General features: G+C 42.3%; 1 protein-coding gene across 5 annotated transcripts in view; it reads left to right on the top strand.

Moving 5' to 3' along the window:
* LOC138751327 (serine/threonine-protein kinase PRP4 homolog) overlaps nucleotides 1-21594 on the top strand; it is a 115357-nt gene that overhangs the window by 17161 nt on the left and 76602 nt on the right. For 4 of the 5 annotated variants that reach the window (XM_069913483.1, XM_069913484.1, XM_069913485.1 and 1 more), the window contains exons 2-3: nucleotides 4505-4598; nucleotides 19126-20346. In XM_069913483.1, coding sequence (XP_069769584.1) covers nucleotides 4505-4598; nucleotides 19126-20346 — 1315 coding nt within the window. The remainder of the gene's footprint in view (nucleotides 1-4504; nucleotides 4599-19125; nucleotides 20347-21594) is intronic. The other variant, XM_069913488.1, reaches the window with a different exon arrangement.

Here is a 21594-nt window from a genome sequence, read left to right on the forward strand (position 1 = left end):
TGTGTCATTACTACCACATCGACAAACAATGGTTAAATCTGTAGTACACATATTTAAATTGTTAACACATTCCAACATTATTAGATTGCAAAATTAATGCTTTCCACACATCAACAATCTCTAGCATATAACCAAACTGCTTGCATCTTGAAAATGATTAATGTGACTATATCCCAAATCAGCAATCTAGGCACAGCAAACTCAACCTTTTCTTTTACATTTTTACTTTGGGGAAATTGCCAACAGAAATGTCATACCCAAGCATAAAGACAAACAATTTATATCCGTACATTTGTTTTTATTATGCACCATGTAAGCATCATCATCTTCCAAAGGCTTGCTGTATGTTAAAACAGAAAAGTCCTTCATAATGAAGCTTCTAATAAAAATATAATAAACATAATTTTACTTTCGGATTGAAATCTTCCAGAGAAAATGTCTTGAAAATCCATATTTGCCAACCATAACTGCTTTTTACTGCAAGTAATGGTGCTAATGTACTCAGTGGTGGAGAAAAAACTTAGTTTTGAGTCACTAATCTCATCATATACACTAACTTTGCTCCTCTCTCCATTGATGTTGCTTGACCTCAATTACTTGCAGCACTTTTTGGTTTTAAATGGATTCTCAAAATAATTTGCTTGTGAATGTTGGGATTCTCTTCTCATTTGGGCCCTATGCTTAAACATGTTTTGAACACAGGAAAACTGTTCCCCTATTGCAAACACAGTCAATGTACATGACATTTGCAGGGTAATGCACCAAGTTAGTAGCAAACAAATATTTTTGATTTTCACATCATGTGCCAAAGAGATGGGATAGCACAGTGACACAGTTACTGCCTCGCCAACTTTAAAGAACAGGATTCAACTCTGAACTCCAGGGCTGATTGTGTAGAGGATACACTCTGTGACTATATGGGTTCATAGGTTACTTGGCTACTGTCAGTTGCCCGTAGTGTCAGGGTGAGTGGTAGATTGAGAGTAATTGAGAGGATATGGGGGAAGAGATAAAATGGTATTAGCATTGGGATTAGTGCAAGTAAATGCTTGAAAATGGTGTCACCTATGGGCTTGACAGCCTGCTTACATGCTGTAAAAGTTTATTAAAAGGGTGAACTAAATGCAAATATGTATCTCGAATAGCAAGATTCTAGCCTATTGAACACAACAAGGGCATGGTGGCACAGTGGTTAAATTATCAAACTAGTAATCTCAAACTTTAGATTAATAATTCAAATTCAGTGGTTTGAAGCTCAGCATGATATCTTAAAATTTATGTTCAGTTGATGATTGATAAAGTCATTGACTTGAGTCCTTCAAGGAATCTGCCATCCTAATGTGATCTATTGATTTACATGCAACTCCAGTGAGCAGGAAGTAGAGGAGCAAATATGTAAGGAGGTTGCAGATATGAGCAAGAACAATGGTAATAAAAGATTATCTTAACTTTCCAAATATTGACAGAGACTGTTAATGTGCTAGGGGCTTGCTTCCAAAGCAATATGTAGAGGGGACAATTTGGATTTCTGTTGCAAAATGAGGCAAGGCAAATGGTTAAAGTGTCAGTGACAGAGCAATTTGAGATCAGTGACCAGAATGTAATTAGTCTAAAAATTGTTATGGAAAAAGAAAAGACTGATCCACAAATTCAAGCCTAAATTGAGGCAAGAATAATTTGGATGGCATAAGACACAAACTTGCAAAAATTAAGTGGGAGAGGTTGTTTGTAATAAAGGAACATCTGGCCATTGGGATGGGAAAAGTGAGTGACCATCATTACGTTAAAATTGTCCTCCTCCTCAACCTGATGGACTAGAGAGTCTGGAGGCACAAGATGGCATATCAGCGAGGTGCATCTCTTTTCTGCACTTGTATACCAGGGTGATATTGTATTTCTGAAGCCTGAGCATCATCCTCTGTAACCTTGCTGGTGCTGTGTATATGGGCTTCTTTGATATTGTGACATGGGGTTGGTAATCAGTCTCTATGGCCACTGGCTTACCATAGATGTAGTCATTAAACTTGGAACTTGCAAAAACCACTGCCAACAATTCTTTTTCAATTTGTGCATACCTGGTCTCTGTATTGGTGAGTAACCTCGAAGCATAGGCCACTGGCTTTCCATCTTGCAAGCATGCTGCACCAAGCACATTCTGCGAGGTGTCACAGGTCAGCATTACTAGCTTTCAGACGTCATAATGCGACTAAATTGGTAGGCATGATGTGCTTCTTTAGAGTGTTGAAAGCCTTCTGTTGCTGCTTGTGCCAAGTCCACTCCAGCGTAAGCTGTCTCAATAGAGCCGTGAGTTCACATGAGTTTGGGATGAATTTGCCTAGGTAGTTAACAATACCAAGAAACCTCTGTGGCTGCAATGTCCCCCAGCACAGGCATCTTGCTGATTTCCTTCATTTTTGAGGGGTTCTCTTTCAGATTTTAGCTGGTTTAAAAAAAAATGTGGCCAGCATAGCTGACCTGGTTCAGTCGGAACCTGCACTTGAGGGGTTTGAGTCTCAGGTTCACCTTTCTGGTACGGTCGAGCACGTTCTTTAAATTGGCATCATTTTCCTAGAAGTTCTTGCTGCCCATAAGTATGTCATCGACTATCATGGCATGGGGTACTTGGCAAAAATCTGTTCCGTGGATCTCTGGAACCCTTCACTGGCCGAATTAATTCCAAATGGCATCCACAGCCATCTGTACTGACTGAAACAAGTGTTGAAAGCGGTTAGTTATGATGATTTGTGGATGAGCGTGATCTGCTAAAAGGAGTTCTTGGCATCTCGGACTGAGACTACTGGTTGCGCCAGTCATTTGTGCAGCAATCTCTTCCACAGTGCGTATCAGATGGTGTGGTCTCTTCAGGACTGTGTTGATTTCTTGCCCATCCTTCTTATTGTCATCTATCATGGAGGACACCCATTCGCTCAGCTCTGAAACTAGAGTAATTACATGCAACTCTTGCATTCTGACCAACTCTGCCTTGACTTTGTCTTTCATGGCCAAAGGTACGCGATGTGCTGGACTAACTACAGGTCTTACTTTTGGGTCGAGCCTCATGGAATATGTTACTGGCAGCCACCAAAGCTTGTCTGAAAAGAAATACTGCGTTCTGAGGAAAATTTTCTGCAACAAATTGTTCGGAGGGGCATACTTGTGGTGAATGTCTCTACTAAACGAAACCAGTTCCATGTCTATACGTGCACTTAGGCCAAGCAGTGGCAGAACGTCCTCATGGACAATGAAGAACATCTGTAAATGTAGCTGTCCGCAGCTTCACCATTTCAATGGTTTTGATTGCGCTGTCCTCATATGCCACTAGGTTTGTTGACTTGATGCGTGGCTTGATCTGTTCCCATTTTCTTAGTCGACTGAATGTCTTCTCTGGCATGACGATGTACTTGACCCCTGTGTTGACCTCATTTCTGTTGCCTTGCTGTTGACCTTTATGTTTACGAAAGCTTCATTGTTTTCCCTAATCTGTGTCTCAGTTGAGACCACTGCCCATCAATGAAATATGTTCCTTTCATGTTGTTTTCATCCTGTTCAGTTTCTAGTTAGTCAATCATCCTTTTCAGTCTTGGCCATGTATTGATCTGCTGTCTGGAACTGCAGCATCTTATGAAATTGTTCCACTTTCTGCAGGCTCGACACTGCTGGCCAAAAGCTGAACACATTTCCTTTCTCACTCCATAGTCACCTCCGAAGTTGTTGTACTTTGTAATGGTTGATGATGTAGTTTCCAGCCATTGTTTCTTTGCAGATCCTGCCCGGACTCCATCAATGTTCATGTAGGCTGCTGTGGAAAAGCTATCTTCTTGCTATTCTCCTCGGTCATTTCTTACATCAGACAGTTAGAGATGGCCTTTGCTAGCGTAAAGTCACTGTCGCGCAGAAGCACCTTCCTCATGCTGTCATCATTATAAATGCCACAGGCCACCCTGTCTCTGATTAATTCCTCGCAGAGTGTTCCAAAGTTGCAGGTCTTTGCTTTTATCTTTAATTTGCCAGGTTTTTGATCTCTTGTATTAAATTTGTGCCTTTCCATTGTGATATTAGTCTATGGATTCCACATTTCTCTACATTTCTTTTTCAAGCACTCCGGGTCGTCTCTTGATTCTGCCAGACTGAGAATCAGCTCCCCTTTACGTACTTCACAAATGATCTTTCCTTCACTATGGCTTCCGGATCTCCCAAATTGAATAAAATAATGTGCTCTGGTGTGAGCAGGCTTGTTTCTATCTGCCACTGTGATTAAATATATAATACTTTTGTTCAAAAATACACCAGTTCTTGGCAAAGTTACCCTCAAAGATGAGTGGGTTGGGTTGTCTGAATTCATTCCCCATAGCGACTGTTGCAGTGTGGTGCTGGTTCCTCACTTGAAAGTCGACTGGGAAGCCTCAAACTTGGGACACTTCTGAAATCATGTTTGTTGATGTGGTAGTAACAACACGCCTCGAGAGGAGAGGTTATAACAATAATTATTTACTACTATTTACAGGTAAGAGGGAGCTCTGTACATGGTGGCCATACCCCACCTGGACTCTGAGTTCCAGCCCACCAATCTGGAACTCGTGCATGCGCAGTCTGCTACCGTGAGTAATGGTGGCTGCAACGCGATTGCAGTGGGTGCCGAGCAACTGGTCTACAACCATGATGAAATTTAGTTATTCCACTTACAAATTGTAGAAAGCATGTGAACACTTTGAAGTAACCCAATAAATATTATGTAAACTATTTTACATGCAGAAATTGAGTTTTGAAACTGCCTTTATTTTTTTGATTATTGCAGGTTTAATTGGGGTATATATTTGTGGGTTTACTTTATATTCCAGAATAATGCATTGAGTCGTAATCTCCTGTTGTTAAAGAGAATTATTTGGGGGGCATGTGATAGAAACAAAATTGAGGCTTACCAAAATTTAAAGCATTGTCAGAATTGTATTGCTGTAGTACCATCAGACCTTTTCCAGTGATGTCAGAGGAGACCAGAACAATCTTGGGTTTGGCGGTTATCATTTTCAAATATTAGAGGAAACTAAGATTCACCATACTAGAATATTTTAATAGAAACTTAAGAGAAACATTCTTTTGGCCTTTGCAAAGCAGATTGGACTCTTAAATTTGTTATCATCTAAACCACACATGTCAAACTCTGGCCCGCGGGCCAATATAATTATATTTGGCCCGCAAGATCATCTAAAAAAATGTATTAGAGGTGGCCCGCTGGCCGCCGCGCCAGTATAGCGCATGCACAGTAACCGCTGTGTCCCAGGGTGAGAGAGAGAGAGAGAGAAAAATCCTGGTCCTTGAAAAGTAGTGGTGGGTGGTTTTATAAACACGCTGTCGTGTCCCCCCACCCACCCCCCCCCCACTGCAGCGCGGCCTGGCCAGTGTCAGGGGAAGCCAAGGCCGCTTCCCAGCACCCGGAACCCCAGTGGCACAGCGTTTCTTGGAGCTGCAGATGGAGTGGGGACGCCGGAGGGAAGATTGGGGTTCCCCGCCGGGCGATGGGGGCGCCGGCCACCCTGCGCCTTCCCACCGGACCAGCGGCGGGTGCCCGGAGTACACATGGAGAGCGAGGCTGGTCGGGCAGGCAGGGTGGAACCCCCCCGCCAATCTCGGGTGTGGCGTGGGCTGGATCGGGATTAGCTGCGCTCACCTGCTCCTCCACCGCTGACTGGGATCCCAGCGTGGTCCTGAGCACGGAGACTGCCCTGGAAAGGTCCTGGGACACCGGCACGGAAAGAAAAGGGGGTCCGGGAGAAACTCAGCAGTTCAAGGGGGGTCCGGGAGAAACTCAGCAGGTCAAAGGGGGATCCGGGAGAAACTCAGCAGGTCAAGGAGGGTCCGGGAGAACTCAGCAGGTCAAAGGGGGATCCGGGAGAAACTCAGCAGGTCAAGGGAGGTCCGGGAGAAACTCAGCAGGGGCCTGACCTCGCCAGGACCGTTGCCCACTCCCCCTCCCTGCCGCAGGCCGACCCGCGACTCACGGTGATGGGGCCGCTGATCCGCCGAGATGCCGCCCTGCAGCGAGAGCCGATGCCCCCGCACTGTCGTTGTCCAACCCGATCGCCCGCAAACCCCGCCCTCCCGCACACAGGCCTGAGTAAGGATTATGAACTTTAATCTCAGGATAAAACGATCTTCCAATAGTTTCATGTCACAGTGATAAATATATTCCTGGTTAAAAATGGTCCTGCACCTGGATACAAGCTCATGAGGTATAAAACTTGAAAAGTGTGTCAATCAAAGGATATCTGTACCAATGGAAAAAGGGCATGGCAAATAACCCTGCTAGAGTTCATGCCCACAATCAGTCACCCATTTGATTGTTTCAGGAATCATGTTATTCTCCCACATTCTCAATAGCCCTCAGATTTTACTATTCGACAGCACACTAGCAACATTTGACAAATCCTCTATAGAGAAATATTATTTATTGAATATTTTATTTCTCATTTGTTAATGCTTCTGGAAAGAGTTTATCCAAAACTATTATTAAACATTTATTTTAATAAGAAAAAGTTTAACATTACATATGTTGAAAGAAGAGAAAACATGCAGATGTTGTTGAAAATTTTCAATAAATATTTAGTTCGGCCCTCGACTTAGTCCAAGTTTTTAATTTTGGCCCTCTGTGAATTTGAGTTTGACATCCCTGATCTAAACCCATGCTACTCATTTCTTAAATTGCCCCAAGACTTTATCATCCATTTTATTCATTGATCAGCATTTCTACTAAGCAAATAGAAGCAACAATCTGAAAACTTTTCCAATTCTGACTTCTTCTACATTCCCAAATGTAATTTTACCATCTTTTGAGTCAGTGTGCTCCAGAGTGCACTTCAATTTTGAAAAATAGAGTTCCTTTTGCTTCATTTGTCACAACATTGATTATTTAATCAATATTCCTTTGGAGCCTGGTGGTTGTAATAGTTTATATCTGTCCTTTCGGACCCCCTCTGACCACTGCTGTTAAAATTCCCTATAACTGTCTCTGCTGTAGAAAGCTTCTCAGTCTGTATGAATTAAGGCTCTTCAATAGTAGCATTTACAAAATTCTTTTAAATCTTCATCGCCTTCAAAGACCCCATGGGATCTTGTGTTTCTTCCTTGGCTCGTTTTTTTTCCACCCTTTATAAATGTGAAACTCAGTCAACATTCTCTGCCCAAATATTTTTATCTGGTCCCATTCATACACTATTAATAGAACAGTTCAACACAGGAACAGACCAGTTTTGTTTTGTACCGGCGATGTTCAAGCTAATCCCACTTGCAAGCAAGGCTACTGGCCTGGCCACATCATGTCAATCTTCTGCAGGAGCTCTGAAGGGAACGTTCTCGCAGGCTGCACCACAGGGGGTTGCTGCAGACAAATTGATTGGAGGGGAGGATCACATGAGTCTTTTTACCTCTCTCTCCCCCCCCCCCCCCCCCCCATCAGCATGATTTACAGGGATTGTTGTCCGAAGAAGGCGCACAAAATAGTTGAGATCCCCATGCACAACAACTTTCAACTCTTTCCCTCAGGAAAGTGATACAGGAGTATCAGAGCCGGCACCACCAAGCTGAGGAACAGCTTTCCACGGTCAGTGAAAATGCTGAACGATCAAAGGAACTGCTCACACTAACCATCAGTGTCTCTCATAGTCACAAAAGGATATGTGTCTGTTGGTCTATTTATTTATTTATGGATATCTAGGGATACTTGTCCTGCATTTGTATATTGTTTGTCTGTATGTGTATTGCGTCTGGTTGTGTGTCTGCGTCTTCTGCACCAAGGACTGGAGAATGCTGTTTTGTCAGGTTTTACTTGTGCAATCGGATGATTGTAAATTTGACTTGTCTTCCATTTGATCAATATTCCTCCTTTCCATGTATGTTCATGTGCCTAAATTGCTTCTTATCTGACACTTTTATATCTGCTTACATCACCTCTTTCCCCACCCCACCCGGCAAAAGTACACATTAGGCACCTAGCAGTCCGTTTTTAAAAAAACCACATTTCCTTTAAACTTTCCATCTCTTACTTTAAAACCATGCCCTTTAGTTTTTGACATTTCTACCATGAAAAACAACTGTATGCCTCTTATCTTATAAACCTCTATCTGCCTCCGGCTCTCCAGAGGAAGCAATCATTGTGTATCCAACCTTTCTTGATTGGGTAATTCTTTGTGAACTGGATACCATTCTGATGGACCTCTCAAGTCTTCGCATCCTTCCCGTTGAAATAGTATACTCCAAATGTGGCCAAACCAAATATTTATGCAGGTGCAACACACACTACTTCCTTACTTTTGTAAGAAGTAAAACATAAAAGTCTGCAGACACTGTAGTTGAAATAAAAATAGTGCTGTAGAAACTCAGCAGGTCAAACAGTGTACTTTATATAGCAAAGATAGAGATTTATAATCAACGTTTCTGGCTTGGTCCTTCACCAAGGTATGGAAAAATGTCAGCTGCCGACCAAACGTAATGGTAATGGGGGAGGGAAAGGGGAGGACCACAGCCCCAAAGGCAGGACGTAATAGGTGGATAAGGGAAGGAGGGCACAGATGCAAGTAGGGGTAGGAGGGATGGTTCTATGAATAGAGAGGGAAGGGAGCTAAGGGAAAGAAGACAAGAGGGAAGGGAGGGAGAAAGGAGAGTAGGTTAGCAGAAATCAGAGAAGTCGATTTTAATGCCATCTGGCTAAAGAGTGCCCATACCGAAAATCAAGTGTTGTTCCTCCAGTTTACGGGTGGTCTTGGTGGGATAGTACGTAGCCAAGGACAGACATGAGTGTATGGGAGTGGGATGCAGAATTGAAATGGTTGGCCTTACTTTTGTATTCTGTGCCCCTTTGCTCATTTGTATAGCACTTGTTCTGATGGAAAAAAATTCTCCGTGAGCCCTTGGAACTTGATCAATTATGTCTCTTTGTACGTCCCTAACTGAATTTGTTCTCCATTGGTTGCACTGATTCGAGTCACTGATGAGCCAGACTTTTGGTATTACTGATTTGTATTAATCTATGTATGCAAGTTTAATGTTTGGACCACCTACCACAGAGTTGTTTGCTCTGTCTTTTGAATCCGAACCTTCCTATTGCTATAATTAAAACCTAGCTGGAATGTCGCTCTGCACCCTGGCTTCCTCGGTTGATTATAGACTGGTCATCGGCAGCAGGACTGACTACTACTCAGCAAGGAAGGGCGAAGCCAGGTAGATAGAGAGCAGTAGGGTACTCCTGATTAGGCGTACATATGGCTGTTTCTGAGATACTCCAGGATGGTGCATTGCTTCCCGGGTGCTAGGGTCCAGGGTGTTTTTTTTCTTAAAATGACCGTGCTGACGGAGCTACCATTGGTGTGGTCCTGGGAGAATGAGATCAAGATGGCAATGCCTGTACTGGGCAATGTACCATGAGGGGGAGCAGCAGACTGGCACAGGGTGCCAGAAATGGGGATGACACAACCCCTCACCCATTGAGAAGCAAGGAAGGTGAGTCTAAAGGGAAGGTATCCACAGCAATGATCAGTGAGACACTCAGCAGTGAAAGACTCCCACAAACTATGTGCTACTGGCAATGTGGTTGAAGTATCCATAAAGGCTGTGGGCTGCTGGAGACAGGCACATGGGAACTAGGTATTGGAACTGGGATTTGAGAGGGTGCTGAGGGCAAGAGGGCTCCCGAAAGGCCTTGGGCGGTGAAGGCTTCTTGATAGAACTGGAAGTTTAAACCTGGAGTTTGAGGTTTTATTGGTTTGAACAGGAATCTGTGTGGCTGCAGAGGCTGTGGGAGTACTGGAGGTGAAACCACAAACACTCAGTGTCTCTGAAGAGACTCTTTCGCTTCTCTTTTTCTTATTATTTGGGGCAATTCTCATGGTGACTCTTTGTTTGCCTGACAGCAGACAAAAGTTGAAGTGCATCGTGATAATCACAGGCAATCAATGGAACCTGAAACCTTGTATCTGAGTGAGAGCAACCAGCAATGATGATCCATGTTGGTACTGATGGCATGGGTAGGAAGGGAAATGTGTTTCTTCAGAATGAGTTCAAGCAGTTTTGTGGTCAAATAAAAAGCAAGACTTCCAAGATGGTAATCTTGGGGTTACTTCCCATGCTACATACTAGTAAAGCAGTTAAGAAGAAATATGTGGTTTAATGCTTGGCCAGGAAGCTGGTGCAGGAGGAAGGGATTCAAATATTTGAATCGTGCTCTTTTCTAGGGAAGGTGGAACCTGTACTACAGGGACAGATGGCACCTTAACTGGAGGGGGACCAATATCCTCACGAGGAGGTTAGCTAGTGCTGCTGGGGAGGGTTTAAACTCTAGTTGCAGGAAAGTGGAAACCTGAGCAGCAAGTGGAGCACTTGAAGGATAGCAGATGCTAGGGTAAGCGAGCCTGAAAGGGACAGGTGAATAGTCACAGTGAGACTGAGGAGCTGGTCTGTTTACTTTAATGCAAGCAATATTGTGAGTGAGGCTCATGATCAGAGTCTGATCTGCACTGGAATTGCTAACGATAATGAATTTATTGTCATAAACAATGTACAAATTTTTTTTACTGCCAAAATGTTTTACTCGCTGCAGCTAAACAGGTATTTAAAAATTCTATAATAGTAAACTTAATTGAATTAAAAGAGGCAATAAGTAAGGTGGATAATATTTTATTAACCTTTTGCAAAAGAGGTGACTTGCAATTGTCCTTTTGTGCTGTTTGATGGGAGGTCCAAGAATCTGTTGCTGTTGGAAATAAATGTTGTTGAACCTGGAGGTGCTCCTCTTCAGTGCCTTTTTCCCAATGGTAGCAATGAAAAGAGGTTGTGATGAAGGTGAAGGAAGATCTTTATAATGGTGCCTTCTGGAGGCAGCACCTCACAGATACATTCATTGGGTGGGAGGTTGTTGCCTAGATGGGCCTGGCTAAGTTTGATATCCTCTAGAGACTTCTGCTTTCTTGGGCAGTTGAATTCCCAGACTAGATAATGATGCAAGCAGTCAGAATGCTTTACAATGAACCTGTTGAAGTTGTTTGGAGTATCCGATGGCATGCCAAATCTCCTCAGACTCCTTCAAAAGTAGAGGTGTTCATATGCCTTCATAGTGGTGAAATGTGGATTCCCAGAAATTTGAAAGGTCTCTGCAACTCCAGCCTATCACTGCAGTCAGGTGCATAATTCCATCACCTTTTCTTGGCTACACAGACATGAATATACATGGATTAGAGCAGGGGACTTAGCATGTAGCCTTGGGGTGTATTGGGACATTGCAGAGATCTAGCTGCAAGAGGACCAATTTGGCAACTCAATGTTCTTGGGTATTTTGTTAGAGACAGGATAGAGATGAAGGTAAGAGGTGAAGGTGTGGAATTGCTAATCAGGGAGAGTGTTGCTGTTCACTCAGAGAGGACCTAATGAGCTCAACTCCTGAGGTAGAAATAAAAAGGTGCAATCACTGACAAGGCTACACTATAGGTTTCCCTATAGTACAGGGAGTTGGAGGAGCAGATAAGTAGGCAGTTTAAGGAAAGTTGCAAAAGCAACAGGGTGTCATAGTGAAAAACTTTGATTTCGCTAATATTGACTGGGTCATTGTTAGTGCAACCAGATGTTCAGATGAGGTAGAGTTTAAGAACATCCAGGAGAGTTTCTTAAAGTAAACTGTCGATAGCCCAATCAGGAATGGGGCTATATTAGATTTTGCACTAGCAAATGAGCCTGACTGGGTGACTGGACTTGAAGTGGGGGGAAAACTTTAGGAATAGTGATCACCCATACCTTTCAAAATAGTTATGGACAAAATTAAGCTTGCGTCTTTAGAGTTGTACTAAATTAGGACGAAAACCAACAAGGTCGGGTCAGATACAGCAATGAGCTCTCTGAACCCTTCTCCATTAACAATGGCGTGAAGCAAGGCTGTGTTCTCGCACCAACCCTCTTTTCAATCTTCTTCAGCATGATGCTGAACCAAGCCATGAAAGACCCCAACAATGAAGACGCTGTTTACATCCGGTACCGCACGGATGGCAGTCTCTTCAATCTGAGGCGCCTGCAAGCTCACACCAAGACACAAGAGAAACTTGTCCGTGAACTACTCTTTGCAGATGATGCCGCTTTAGTTGCCCATTCAGAGCCAGCTCTTCAGCGCTTGACGTCCTGCTTTGCGGAAACTGCCAAAATGTTTGGCCTGGAAGTCAGCCTGAAGAAAACTGAGGTCCTCCATCAGCCAGCTCCCCACCATGACTACCAGCCCCCCCACATCTCCATCGGGCACACAAAACTCAAAACGGTCAACCAGTTTACCTATCTCGGCTGCACCATTTCATCAGATGCAAGGATCGACAACGAGATAGACAACAGATTCGCCAAGGCAAATAGCGCCTTTGGAAGACTACACAAAAGAGTCTGGAAAAACAACCAACTGAAAAACCTCACAAAGATAAGCGTATACAGAGCCGTTGTCATACCCACACTCCTGTTCGGCTCCGAATCATGGGTCCTCTACCGGCACCACCTACGGCTCCTAGATCGCTTCCACCAGCGTTGTCTCCGCTCCATCCTCAACATCCATTGGAGCGCTTACACCCCTAACGTCGAGGTACTCGAGATGGCAGAGGTCGACAGCATCGAGTCCTCGCTGCTGAAGATCCAGCTGCGCTGGATGGGTCACGTCTCCAGAATGGAGGACCATCGCCTTCCCAAGATCGTATTATATGGCGAGCTCTCCACTGGCCACCGTGACAGAGGTGCACCAAAGAAAAGGTACAAGGACTGCCTAAAGAAATATCTTGGTGCCTGCCACATTGACCACCGCCAGTGGGCTGATAACGCCTCAAACCGTGCATCTTGGCGCCTCACAGTTTGGCGGGCAGCAGCCTCCTTTGAAGAAGACCGCAGAGCCCACCTCACTGACAAAAGGCAAAGGAGGAAAAACCCAACACCCAACCCCAACCAACCAATTTTCCCTTGCAACCGCTGCAATCGTGTCTGCCTGTCCCGCATCGGACTTGTCAGCCACAAACGAGCCTGCAGCTGACGTGGACTTTTTACCCCCTCCATAAATCTTCGTCCGCGAAGCCAAGCCAAAGAAGAAATTAGGAAAGGGAAAATTATGACATTAGGAGATAGGAGCAAGAGGGGAGCAAATTGGAAGCAGATATTATCGAGCAAACCCACAACTGTTGTATGTCAGTTGTTTAGCTAATTGGAGACCAGTGCTGATATCTTCCAGTGCGAAGAAAGGTTAAAGATGCCAAAGAACATTGGATGGTGAAAGAGGTCATGAATGTAATCATAAAGATAAAGGAGCTATATTGCAAGGTTCAGGAAACTACAACCATACAGGGCCCTCAAGGAGGGCATTAGAAAGACAAAAGGAACTACAAAATATTCTTGGAGAGCAGGATTTGCAAAAATTCCAAAGCATTTTATATTTGCATTGGAAGCTGGAGGATGCCTGAGGAGAGGATAGGACCACTCAAGGGCAAAGAACGGTATTTATGCTTGGAGTTAGGAGTGGCCGAGGCATTAAATGAGTACTCGCGTCAGTGATTACCAAAGAAAAGGACATGGACAGTGATAGGGAGCGAAATGTGGAGAATGTTCAAACTTTTGGGTATATTGAAATCAAGTAAGAGGTGATGTTGGGTCTTTTGAGGAGCATTAATGTAGACAAGTCTTTTATGTCTGATGTGATATATATCCCCAATTATTGAATGAGGCAAGTAAAGAGACTGCTGTGGCTGTAACAAAGATCTTTGTATCCTCACCAGTGACCGGAAAAGTCCTCAAGGATTAGAGAGTAACTAATGTTGAACTTTTGCTGTACCATGATATTAAAAGCTTTTAAGCCTTACATCAGTGTTGGGAAGTCATGGTCAGATAAGAGACAGTCAACATAACTTTGAGTGCAGGCTATATCTTACCAGTTTGAATTAAGTTTTATGAGGTGACAAAGATAGTTGATGAGAGAGGGCAGTGGATGTTGTCTACATGGATGTTAGCAAGGTTTTTGTCAAGATCCTTATAGGCTGATTCAGAGGCTGCAGGTGCATGGGATCCATAGGGAGTTGCTAGTTTGGACATGAAATTGGCTGAAACATTGAAGACACACAGTAGTGGTGGAAGGATGTTATTCAGGCTGGAGGCCTGTGGCCAGTGGTATTCTGCAGAGATCTGAATCCCCCTGTTTGTGATAAATTTCAATGACTTGGATGAAAAAGTAGGTGGGTGCATTAATAAGTTTGCAAATGACACTAAGATTAATGCAATTGTGGACAGTAATGGACTCTCAAAGAATATTACAGGATATAGATCATTTGCTAAAATGGCAGATGGATTTTAACCTGGATAAGTGAGATGTGGCACTTTTCAAGTCCAACATAAGGGGAATGTATATAGTTAATAGTAGGGCTCTTCAATCTATTTTTGTGCTCCAGGATCTGGGGGTTCAAGTCCATAGCTTATTGCAAGTGGCCACACAAGTAGGTAGTAAAGAAGGTGTATGGCTTCCTTTGCTGTGTTGGCTGGGGTTTTGTATACAAATGTAAAGAGGTGTTGTAATTGTATAAAACTTTAGTTAGGCTGCTCTTGAATACTGATAGCCTCTTGTAATTCTGATAGCCCCAGCACAGGAAGGATATGGTTGCTTTGAAAAAGATACAGAAGTTGTTCACCAAGATATTGCTTGGTTTAGAAAGTATTTGTTATGGAGAGAGAATAGGCAAATGGGTTGTTTTCTCTTGAGAATTGAAGGCACCCTGATTGAGATGTATAAAGTCACGAGCAGCATTGATTGGATGACCAGCCAGAATCTTTTCCCCAGGACCAAAGTGTCACAAGAGGACATGTGTTTTGGGTGGGGTGGGGGGAGAGATGTGTGGGGCAAATGTTTTACACAGAGTGGTAGGTGCCTGGAGCAGTATGCTAGGAGTCGTGGTAGATGCAGGTGCAACAACAGAATATGGGTGGGGGGGAGATAATCTATTTTCTTTTTAAAATATCTTTATTGAGTTTTAATTTAAAAAAAACATGTAAATCCAATACACAAGACGGAATATAAGACTGATACCGGTAATTTGTACATTTCTAATAAAACCTTGATCGTACATATTACAAATTGTGTGCACCTTCCAAATCAAACCAATTATGTCAAAAGATAGAAAAAAGAAAAAGCCCCTCACTCTAAACAAGGCAAACTTGCATACCTAAAATATATAGGAAATGAAGGACGAGATTCGGAAACCAGATAATGGAGCTCAGGGGCATCCAAACAACCTAATTCCTTTAAATTATGGTAATACTCCATGAATGGGCCCCACGTCTTATAAAAGTTCACCTTTACATCTTTAACATTATCTGATTTTTTGTTTTCTAAACTTAGGAAGGTCATGACCTCCCGTTACCATTGACTATGAATAGATGGAGTGCTTTCTTTCCATCTAGCTATCAACGAGGTAAAAGCTAAAATTCAGGGGGAAGCAAGCAGAAGATTTTTCATTTAATTTGGATATCATTTTTGACACAGACCTGGGAGCCAGAGGGCCTGACTACCAAATGCCAAGGAAAATGGGACCAATACAGCTACCATCCACCTGATGTATTTCTTGATTTGATAAATCTTGCATTATTGTGGATGAATTACAGGATTACCTTTGATATTGAATGTCAGATCAGGCTCACGGGGCCCTATCTAAATATTGTCAATACTTTTCTCACTGTTGCATGTGTAAAATCTTAACATTTGATTATGAAGAGAAAATGGTCTTGAGTTTTTAATCAATGATGGTTCAAACTCCAACGTCAATCTTCCATTCCTCATATCCATTGAACAGCATTATTAAACCATTTTAAGGGATAATCTCAATCTCGTTGGTGCCAGGGTAAAAGTCAAAATTCTGGCATTTAATGTAGATATGGTTTGAATTAATTCTTGTTAGTTGCCCGTTATATAGTTGAGGTCCCAGAGAGCATGTTAATTAATGTACTATAAAATTCCAATAAGCTGCTATTTTGACCATTAAGAAACCTTCAAAGATCAGCATCTGGCTAATCAAGTAATATTTAACAGGTTTTCGGAAGTGTTACTGTATACTTCGGTGAATTCAATGTATGAATTATTAATAAAATGATATTTATTGGTTCAAAAATTGCTGGTCCAATGTTACGAAATGTGTAGTCAGCTCACTGTGACTTTGTTGGTGTTTAAAAATTACTCTTATTGTTTGAGGTTCCAGCTTTTAATTAAAGTGTTTGGAATGTTCAATAAATTTAAAATCAACAGAAAATTGGGTCCATTATGTGCAACATAATGGAGGGTCCTGTATTGCCAGATATAGTTGCTGAATTGAAATACTTCATAGCTTCTGTTCATTCTACTGAATTAATTTATTTTTAAATTTAGACATAATATAGTAACAAGCCATTTTGGTCCACGAGACCATGCCATCGAATTACACCAAATTGGTCAACCTTCCTGGTACATTTTGAAGTGTGGGAGGAAACTGGAGCCCCCGGGGAAACCCCATGCAGACAAGGGGAGAACGTACAAACAGTTTACAGACAGCGGGGAATTTGAACCCTGGTCCCATCTGCTGGCGCTGAAATGACATTGCACTAACCACTACGCTAACCATGCCGCCCCACTTCATTTCCCTTCATTTCTTTCTCAAGAAAAGGCCCAACCAGTCCCCCTCCATCACCACCCTCCTCTGGCTGGCAGAACTCTTTCCTACCCTCAATAACTTCTCCTTTGATTCATCTCACTTTCTCCAAGTCAAAAGGATAGCCATGAGTGCTCACATAGATTCCAGCTATGCCTGCTTTTTTGCTGGCAATATGGAGCAATCCATGCTAGAAGCCGACACAACCAAAACTCCAACTCTTCCTCCACTACATTGACAATTACATTGTTGCTGCCTCACGCATTCATGATGAGCTCATCATCTTTAGCCACTTTGCTGTTGACTTTCACCCTGACCTCTGGTTAACTTGGTCCATCTCTGGCAACATTCTTCCCTATCTCTATCTCCATCTCGGGAGACAAACTATCCTCAGATATTTTGCACAAACCCACCAGTTCTGACTGTAACCTCAACTACACGTATTCACACCCTGACCCCTGTAAGGATTATATACCTTGCTCTCAATTCCTCAGTCTTTGTCACATCTCCTCCCTGGAAGATCTTCCATTCCAGATCATTCAAGATATCCTTCAAAAAAGAGGCTTCCCTCCTACCACATTACCTGCATCTCTCTTCCCCACACATCTGCCCTGTGCCTCTCCATGCCAAGATGCAATCAGGACAGATTCCCCTTGTTCTCATCTACCATTCCACCTGGCTCTATATTCAAAATGTTATCCTCAGTTTCTGTCATCAACATCACCCTATCATCAGACACCCTCTCTCCTCCCCCTCCCTCTCTTCGCCTTCTGCAGGGACCGCTCTCCCCATGTCTGATGCCTTCCCACTATTCACCCCCACAGTACCTACCCCTGTAACTGCTGCAGGATTTGGACCAACTCCTCCTCCATTATTTGAGGCACACACAGGCCTTCCAAGTCTAGCAATAGTTCACTTGTGAATTTGCAGGGGTCATCTACTGTGTCGGTGCTCCCATGGTGGCCTGCTCTACATTGGAAAGACTGGTCGTAGACTAGGAGATCGTTTCGTTGAGGACTTCGCTCTGTTTGCTGCAATAGTGGGGACTTCCCAGTAGCTAACCATTTAAATTCAGCACCCCATTCCCATGCCAACATGTTTGTCCATGGTATTACACACTGCCAAACCGAGGCCGCCTACAAATTGGAGAAGCATGACCTAATATTCTGACTGGCGCTCTCCAACCAGATGTCATTAACATTGATTTCTCCAGTTTCTGTTAGCCCCTTCTCTGTCTCTCCGTGTCTCCTTTCTTCCAGCTCCTCACCGCCTCCCCTCTCCATTCAGAGAGTTATCTCTTCCCTATATCACTTCGTAGCTATTTTTCCTTGTGCCCTCCCACCCATATCTACCTATGACTAATAGCATGTGCTACCCCCTCCCTCCCCTGCTCTCCCCCCCCCCCCCACCCCACCAATTTATTCAGGCACCTGCCTGATTTTTGTTCATAATTTGAAGGGCTCAGGCCCAAAAAATTGGTTATGTAGCTTGTGTCTCTGTATGACCCGCTGAGTTTCTCCAGCACTTTTGTATATTCAGCATTGTAAGTGTCCCAGTTTTTTCCTTGTCTGAGTGTGTGTCTTTTTCGAATGCCACAATTGATGTAAATGTTTATTACATTGTAGAGAAACTATAGGTGGCATTAAAGTTTATTTCTTTTGCTTATAAATGCTTATCTTGAAATTTTCAGTTTTTAAATCTAGTTTGAATAGAATGTTCTTAAATTTCCAAGACAACATTTGCTGTTTCATCTATTTATAATGAATGATGTTGACTTGAACAAGGGGCTGTGGGGTGAACTGTGAATTGCTTTGTCTCAGCATGTATGCAAATATCCCAAAAGTTGCATCTAAATGGTAAACAAAATAAAGTAATAAACTTTATATTAAAAAAAATGAAGAAATTCACCCTTGTTTGGTTAACTAAATAGTGTTTCATTGGAACTGAATTTCGGATGCAGGCTACAATGCACACAGTTGTTATTTTATTGGCCTTTTAGTGTATATAAATATGGGTGATATTCTGTCATTTGAACTTGTGATTCTTCGCATATGTCTATGTTCACTGATCTAAACAGCCATCCTTTATTTTGTGGAATATATTGAGCAAACCATGGCTTGATTTTTTGTAACAGCTACCCATTTTCAGATGGTGTCTAACTGAGGAAATTGGCTAAAGGTTAAATACTTTTAAGTCAATTTCTGATTGCTCAAAGTTCCAGAATCCCTTGGGGTCTAAGAGACCATCTTTCTGGCTTTCTAGGACAAGGTATAGGAGGTCAACTGAGGAAGATACTTTGAATTTTAATGTTCTATCCTGATTGATGTACTTAAAGGACAGGGTCCATATCTGGGGGGTATTCCATCTTGCCAAAAAAATGCTATTTTATAATTGAAGTAAGTATATTTTTTGGAAAGTGAATTCCATTTTGTTTCCCATGTAAATATTCTTCTCCTTATTCTTTTTACAGTCAGGAAGCTGCAGATTCATCTGGGAAAAGTGGTAATGAAGAGAATGGGGAAGTGTCTGATGAAAATCGAGACCCAAACACTGCACCCATCAAATCTATTAAACACAAGAAAAAGAAGCACAAGCACCGGAGTAAACACAAGAAACATAAGCATTCTTCAGAAGATGACAAGGAACGGAAACACAAACATAAACACAAACATAAAAAGCATAAAAGGAAAGAGAGTGAGGGTTTTGAGAAGGGTGATGATCACTCAATAAAAAGACCTAAATTTGATGATTATGCTCTTTTGGAGGACTTGGAGAAACAGAGGGCAATGATCAAGGCTGAATTAGACAGTGAACTCATGGAAGGAAAGGTTCAATCTGGTATGGGCTTAATTTTGCAGGGTTATGTTTCTGACTCTGAGGAAGAGGGAGAAATTCATGAAAAAGCTCATAATGGTGAAAGAGTTACGTCCAGCCGCGATGCTTCTGAAACATTGCCTGTCAGAGACAACAAAGTGAAAAAGGAACCCATAGAATCTAAGCCTGCTTCAAAGAGGAAAAGTAAAAGCAGGTCAAAAGACAGGACTAAACATATTAAATCTGAGAAAAAGAAAAGCAGGGTTAGCTCAGAACACCGTAAAGAGAAAGAGAAGGCAAGAAGTAAATCCCATGAACGGAAGCATTCAAAGAGTCCCATCAAAAGCAGCAAATCTGGAGAGAAAAGCAAGTCTCCAACATTAGCTAAAAGGCAATCCCAAGAAAAGAAAAGAAAATTGACTCCAACCGAAGATGGCTCTAAGACAAAGGATCGTAAAACTATAATTGAAAGCAAAACAAGGGAGCAAAATAAGAAATCTAAGTCTCCTGTAATAATAAAAAGCAAGTCAGGAGACAGAACTCAGAGATCAAAATCCAAAGAGCGTGAGAAGAGATTAAGAAAATCTGAGATGGAAAAAGATAAAAAGTCTGCTAAGTCACCCCTGAGAGATGCTCCTTCTGGAAAGGAGAATCGATCTCCTTTGAGGAGACCTGCACTTTCTCCTAAAAGAAGAACCCCATCTCCAAAGCATAGAGAAAAGTCATCCAAGCACAGTCGATCACCAATTATTAATGATCGACCATCTAAAACAAGTCGGTCTCCCTCACGGAATATGTCCCCACCCAGAAGAGCAAAAAGCAGATCTGTAGAACGAAGACGGAGAGAGAATGATCGAGCAAGAGCTTCATCTCCAAGGTAATGAAATCTCTCTTTATAACATTTATTTTACAGTAAATTATTGAAGAGGTCCAAAGGTGTCTGTATTAGAATGTACCACAAAAAAAATTAATTGCTGAACCTTTTTATTTCTCCTTTTTCACCACAATATATTTTGCTCTGTTTATTGGTCAATGAGGCATTGGCAAATTAGTTCTCTGAATGACAAAGGTGTTTTATAGACAGTTTGAGGTCCATACATACCAAAGCAACTAGCACGAGTCCAGTTGGTGGTAGTGGTTGAATCTCAATAAGTTTTCTCAATGCATTTTGATTCTCCAAATGAAAGAGGCATGGATGTATCTACAGTCGTGACAGAATATTCAGACTAAGAGATGGATTTAGCATCTAAGAAGTCCCTAATTCACATATCTTAACAGGACATCTTTCTGGCAATGTGTTTTTTAAGAAGAGAGCCGAGAACTTAAAAAACACTATTAGAAAGTTTATTGGTTTACAAGTGAAAACTGCCGAGTAATAGCAAAGTAGAACAAAGGGCTTCTATGGATATATAAAAAAAAGTAAGGTAAATTGAAGTTGAGATGGGGGAATTAATGACGAGAAACAGAAAAATATCATGTTGTATCAATACTTCAGTCTTCATGTTGGAGGACACAGCAAGTATCACAAAGACATCTAATGGGCTAATTTCAAAATAGTGTGGAAGATCCCCTTCTTTCCCCAGGACCTATTTTTCCCCTCACATCCACAGGACATGAGGAAGCATGGACAGGCGAGGTCTGTTTTCCCTGGAGCACAGCAAGTTAAGAGGGGACAATTATGAAGGGTAAAATAAGGAGGGATATAGATAGAGAAGATGGAAGGAATATTTGCCTCTTATCAGAGATGAATAAAACTGGAGGAAATAGATTTAGGGTGTACAAGAGATAGTTGGAAAGATCTGTGCAGTTTTCATCCTAAGAACGATGGGTACCTGGTGGGTACTCAAAGCTGGTGAGCAACAGTGCCACCTGAGATGAAAGTCATGAAATTGTCTATTTGAGATACTGTTGTATAAGACTGACAGTTTTGCCTAAAATGATCAAAGGTATTTTGATGAGTAGTGTTGCAATTTGAAATCGTTCAAAAATCTGTTAATGTATGGTTGTAATATTGATGAATACAGATGGCAAAGGTAACAGCACTATTGAGAGTGTCTTGTATCATTGCATCATTGTGTGATATGGTAGCTGCAAAGCAATGAAATGGAAGTCAATACAGAGGATC

Source organism: Narcine bancroftii, chromosome 1 (genome assembly GCF_036971445.1).
Source record: "Narcine bancroftii isolate sNarBan1 chromosome 1, sNarBan1.hap1, whole genome shotgun sequence".
Taxonomy (NCBI): Eukaryota; Metazoa; Chordata; class Chondrichthyes; order Torpediniformes; family Narcinidae; genus Narcine; species Narcine bancroftii.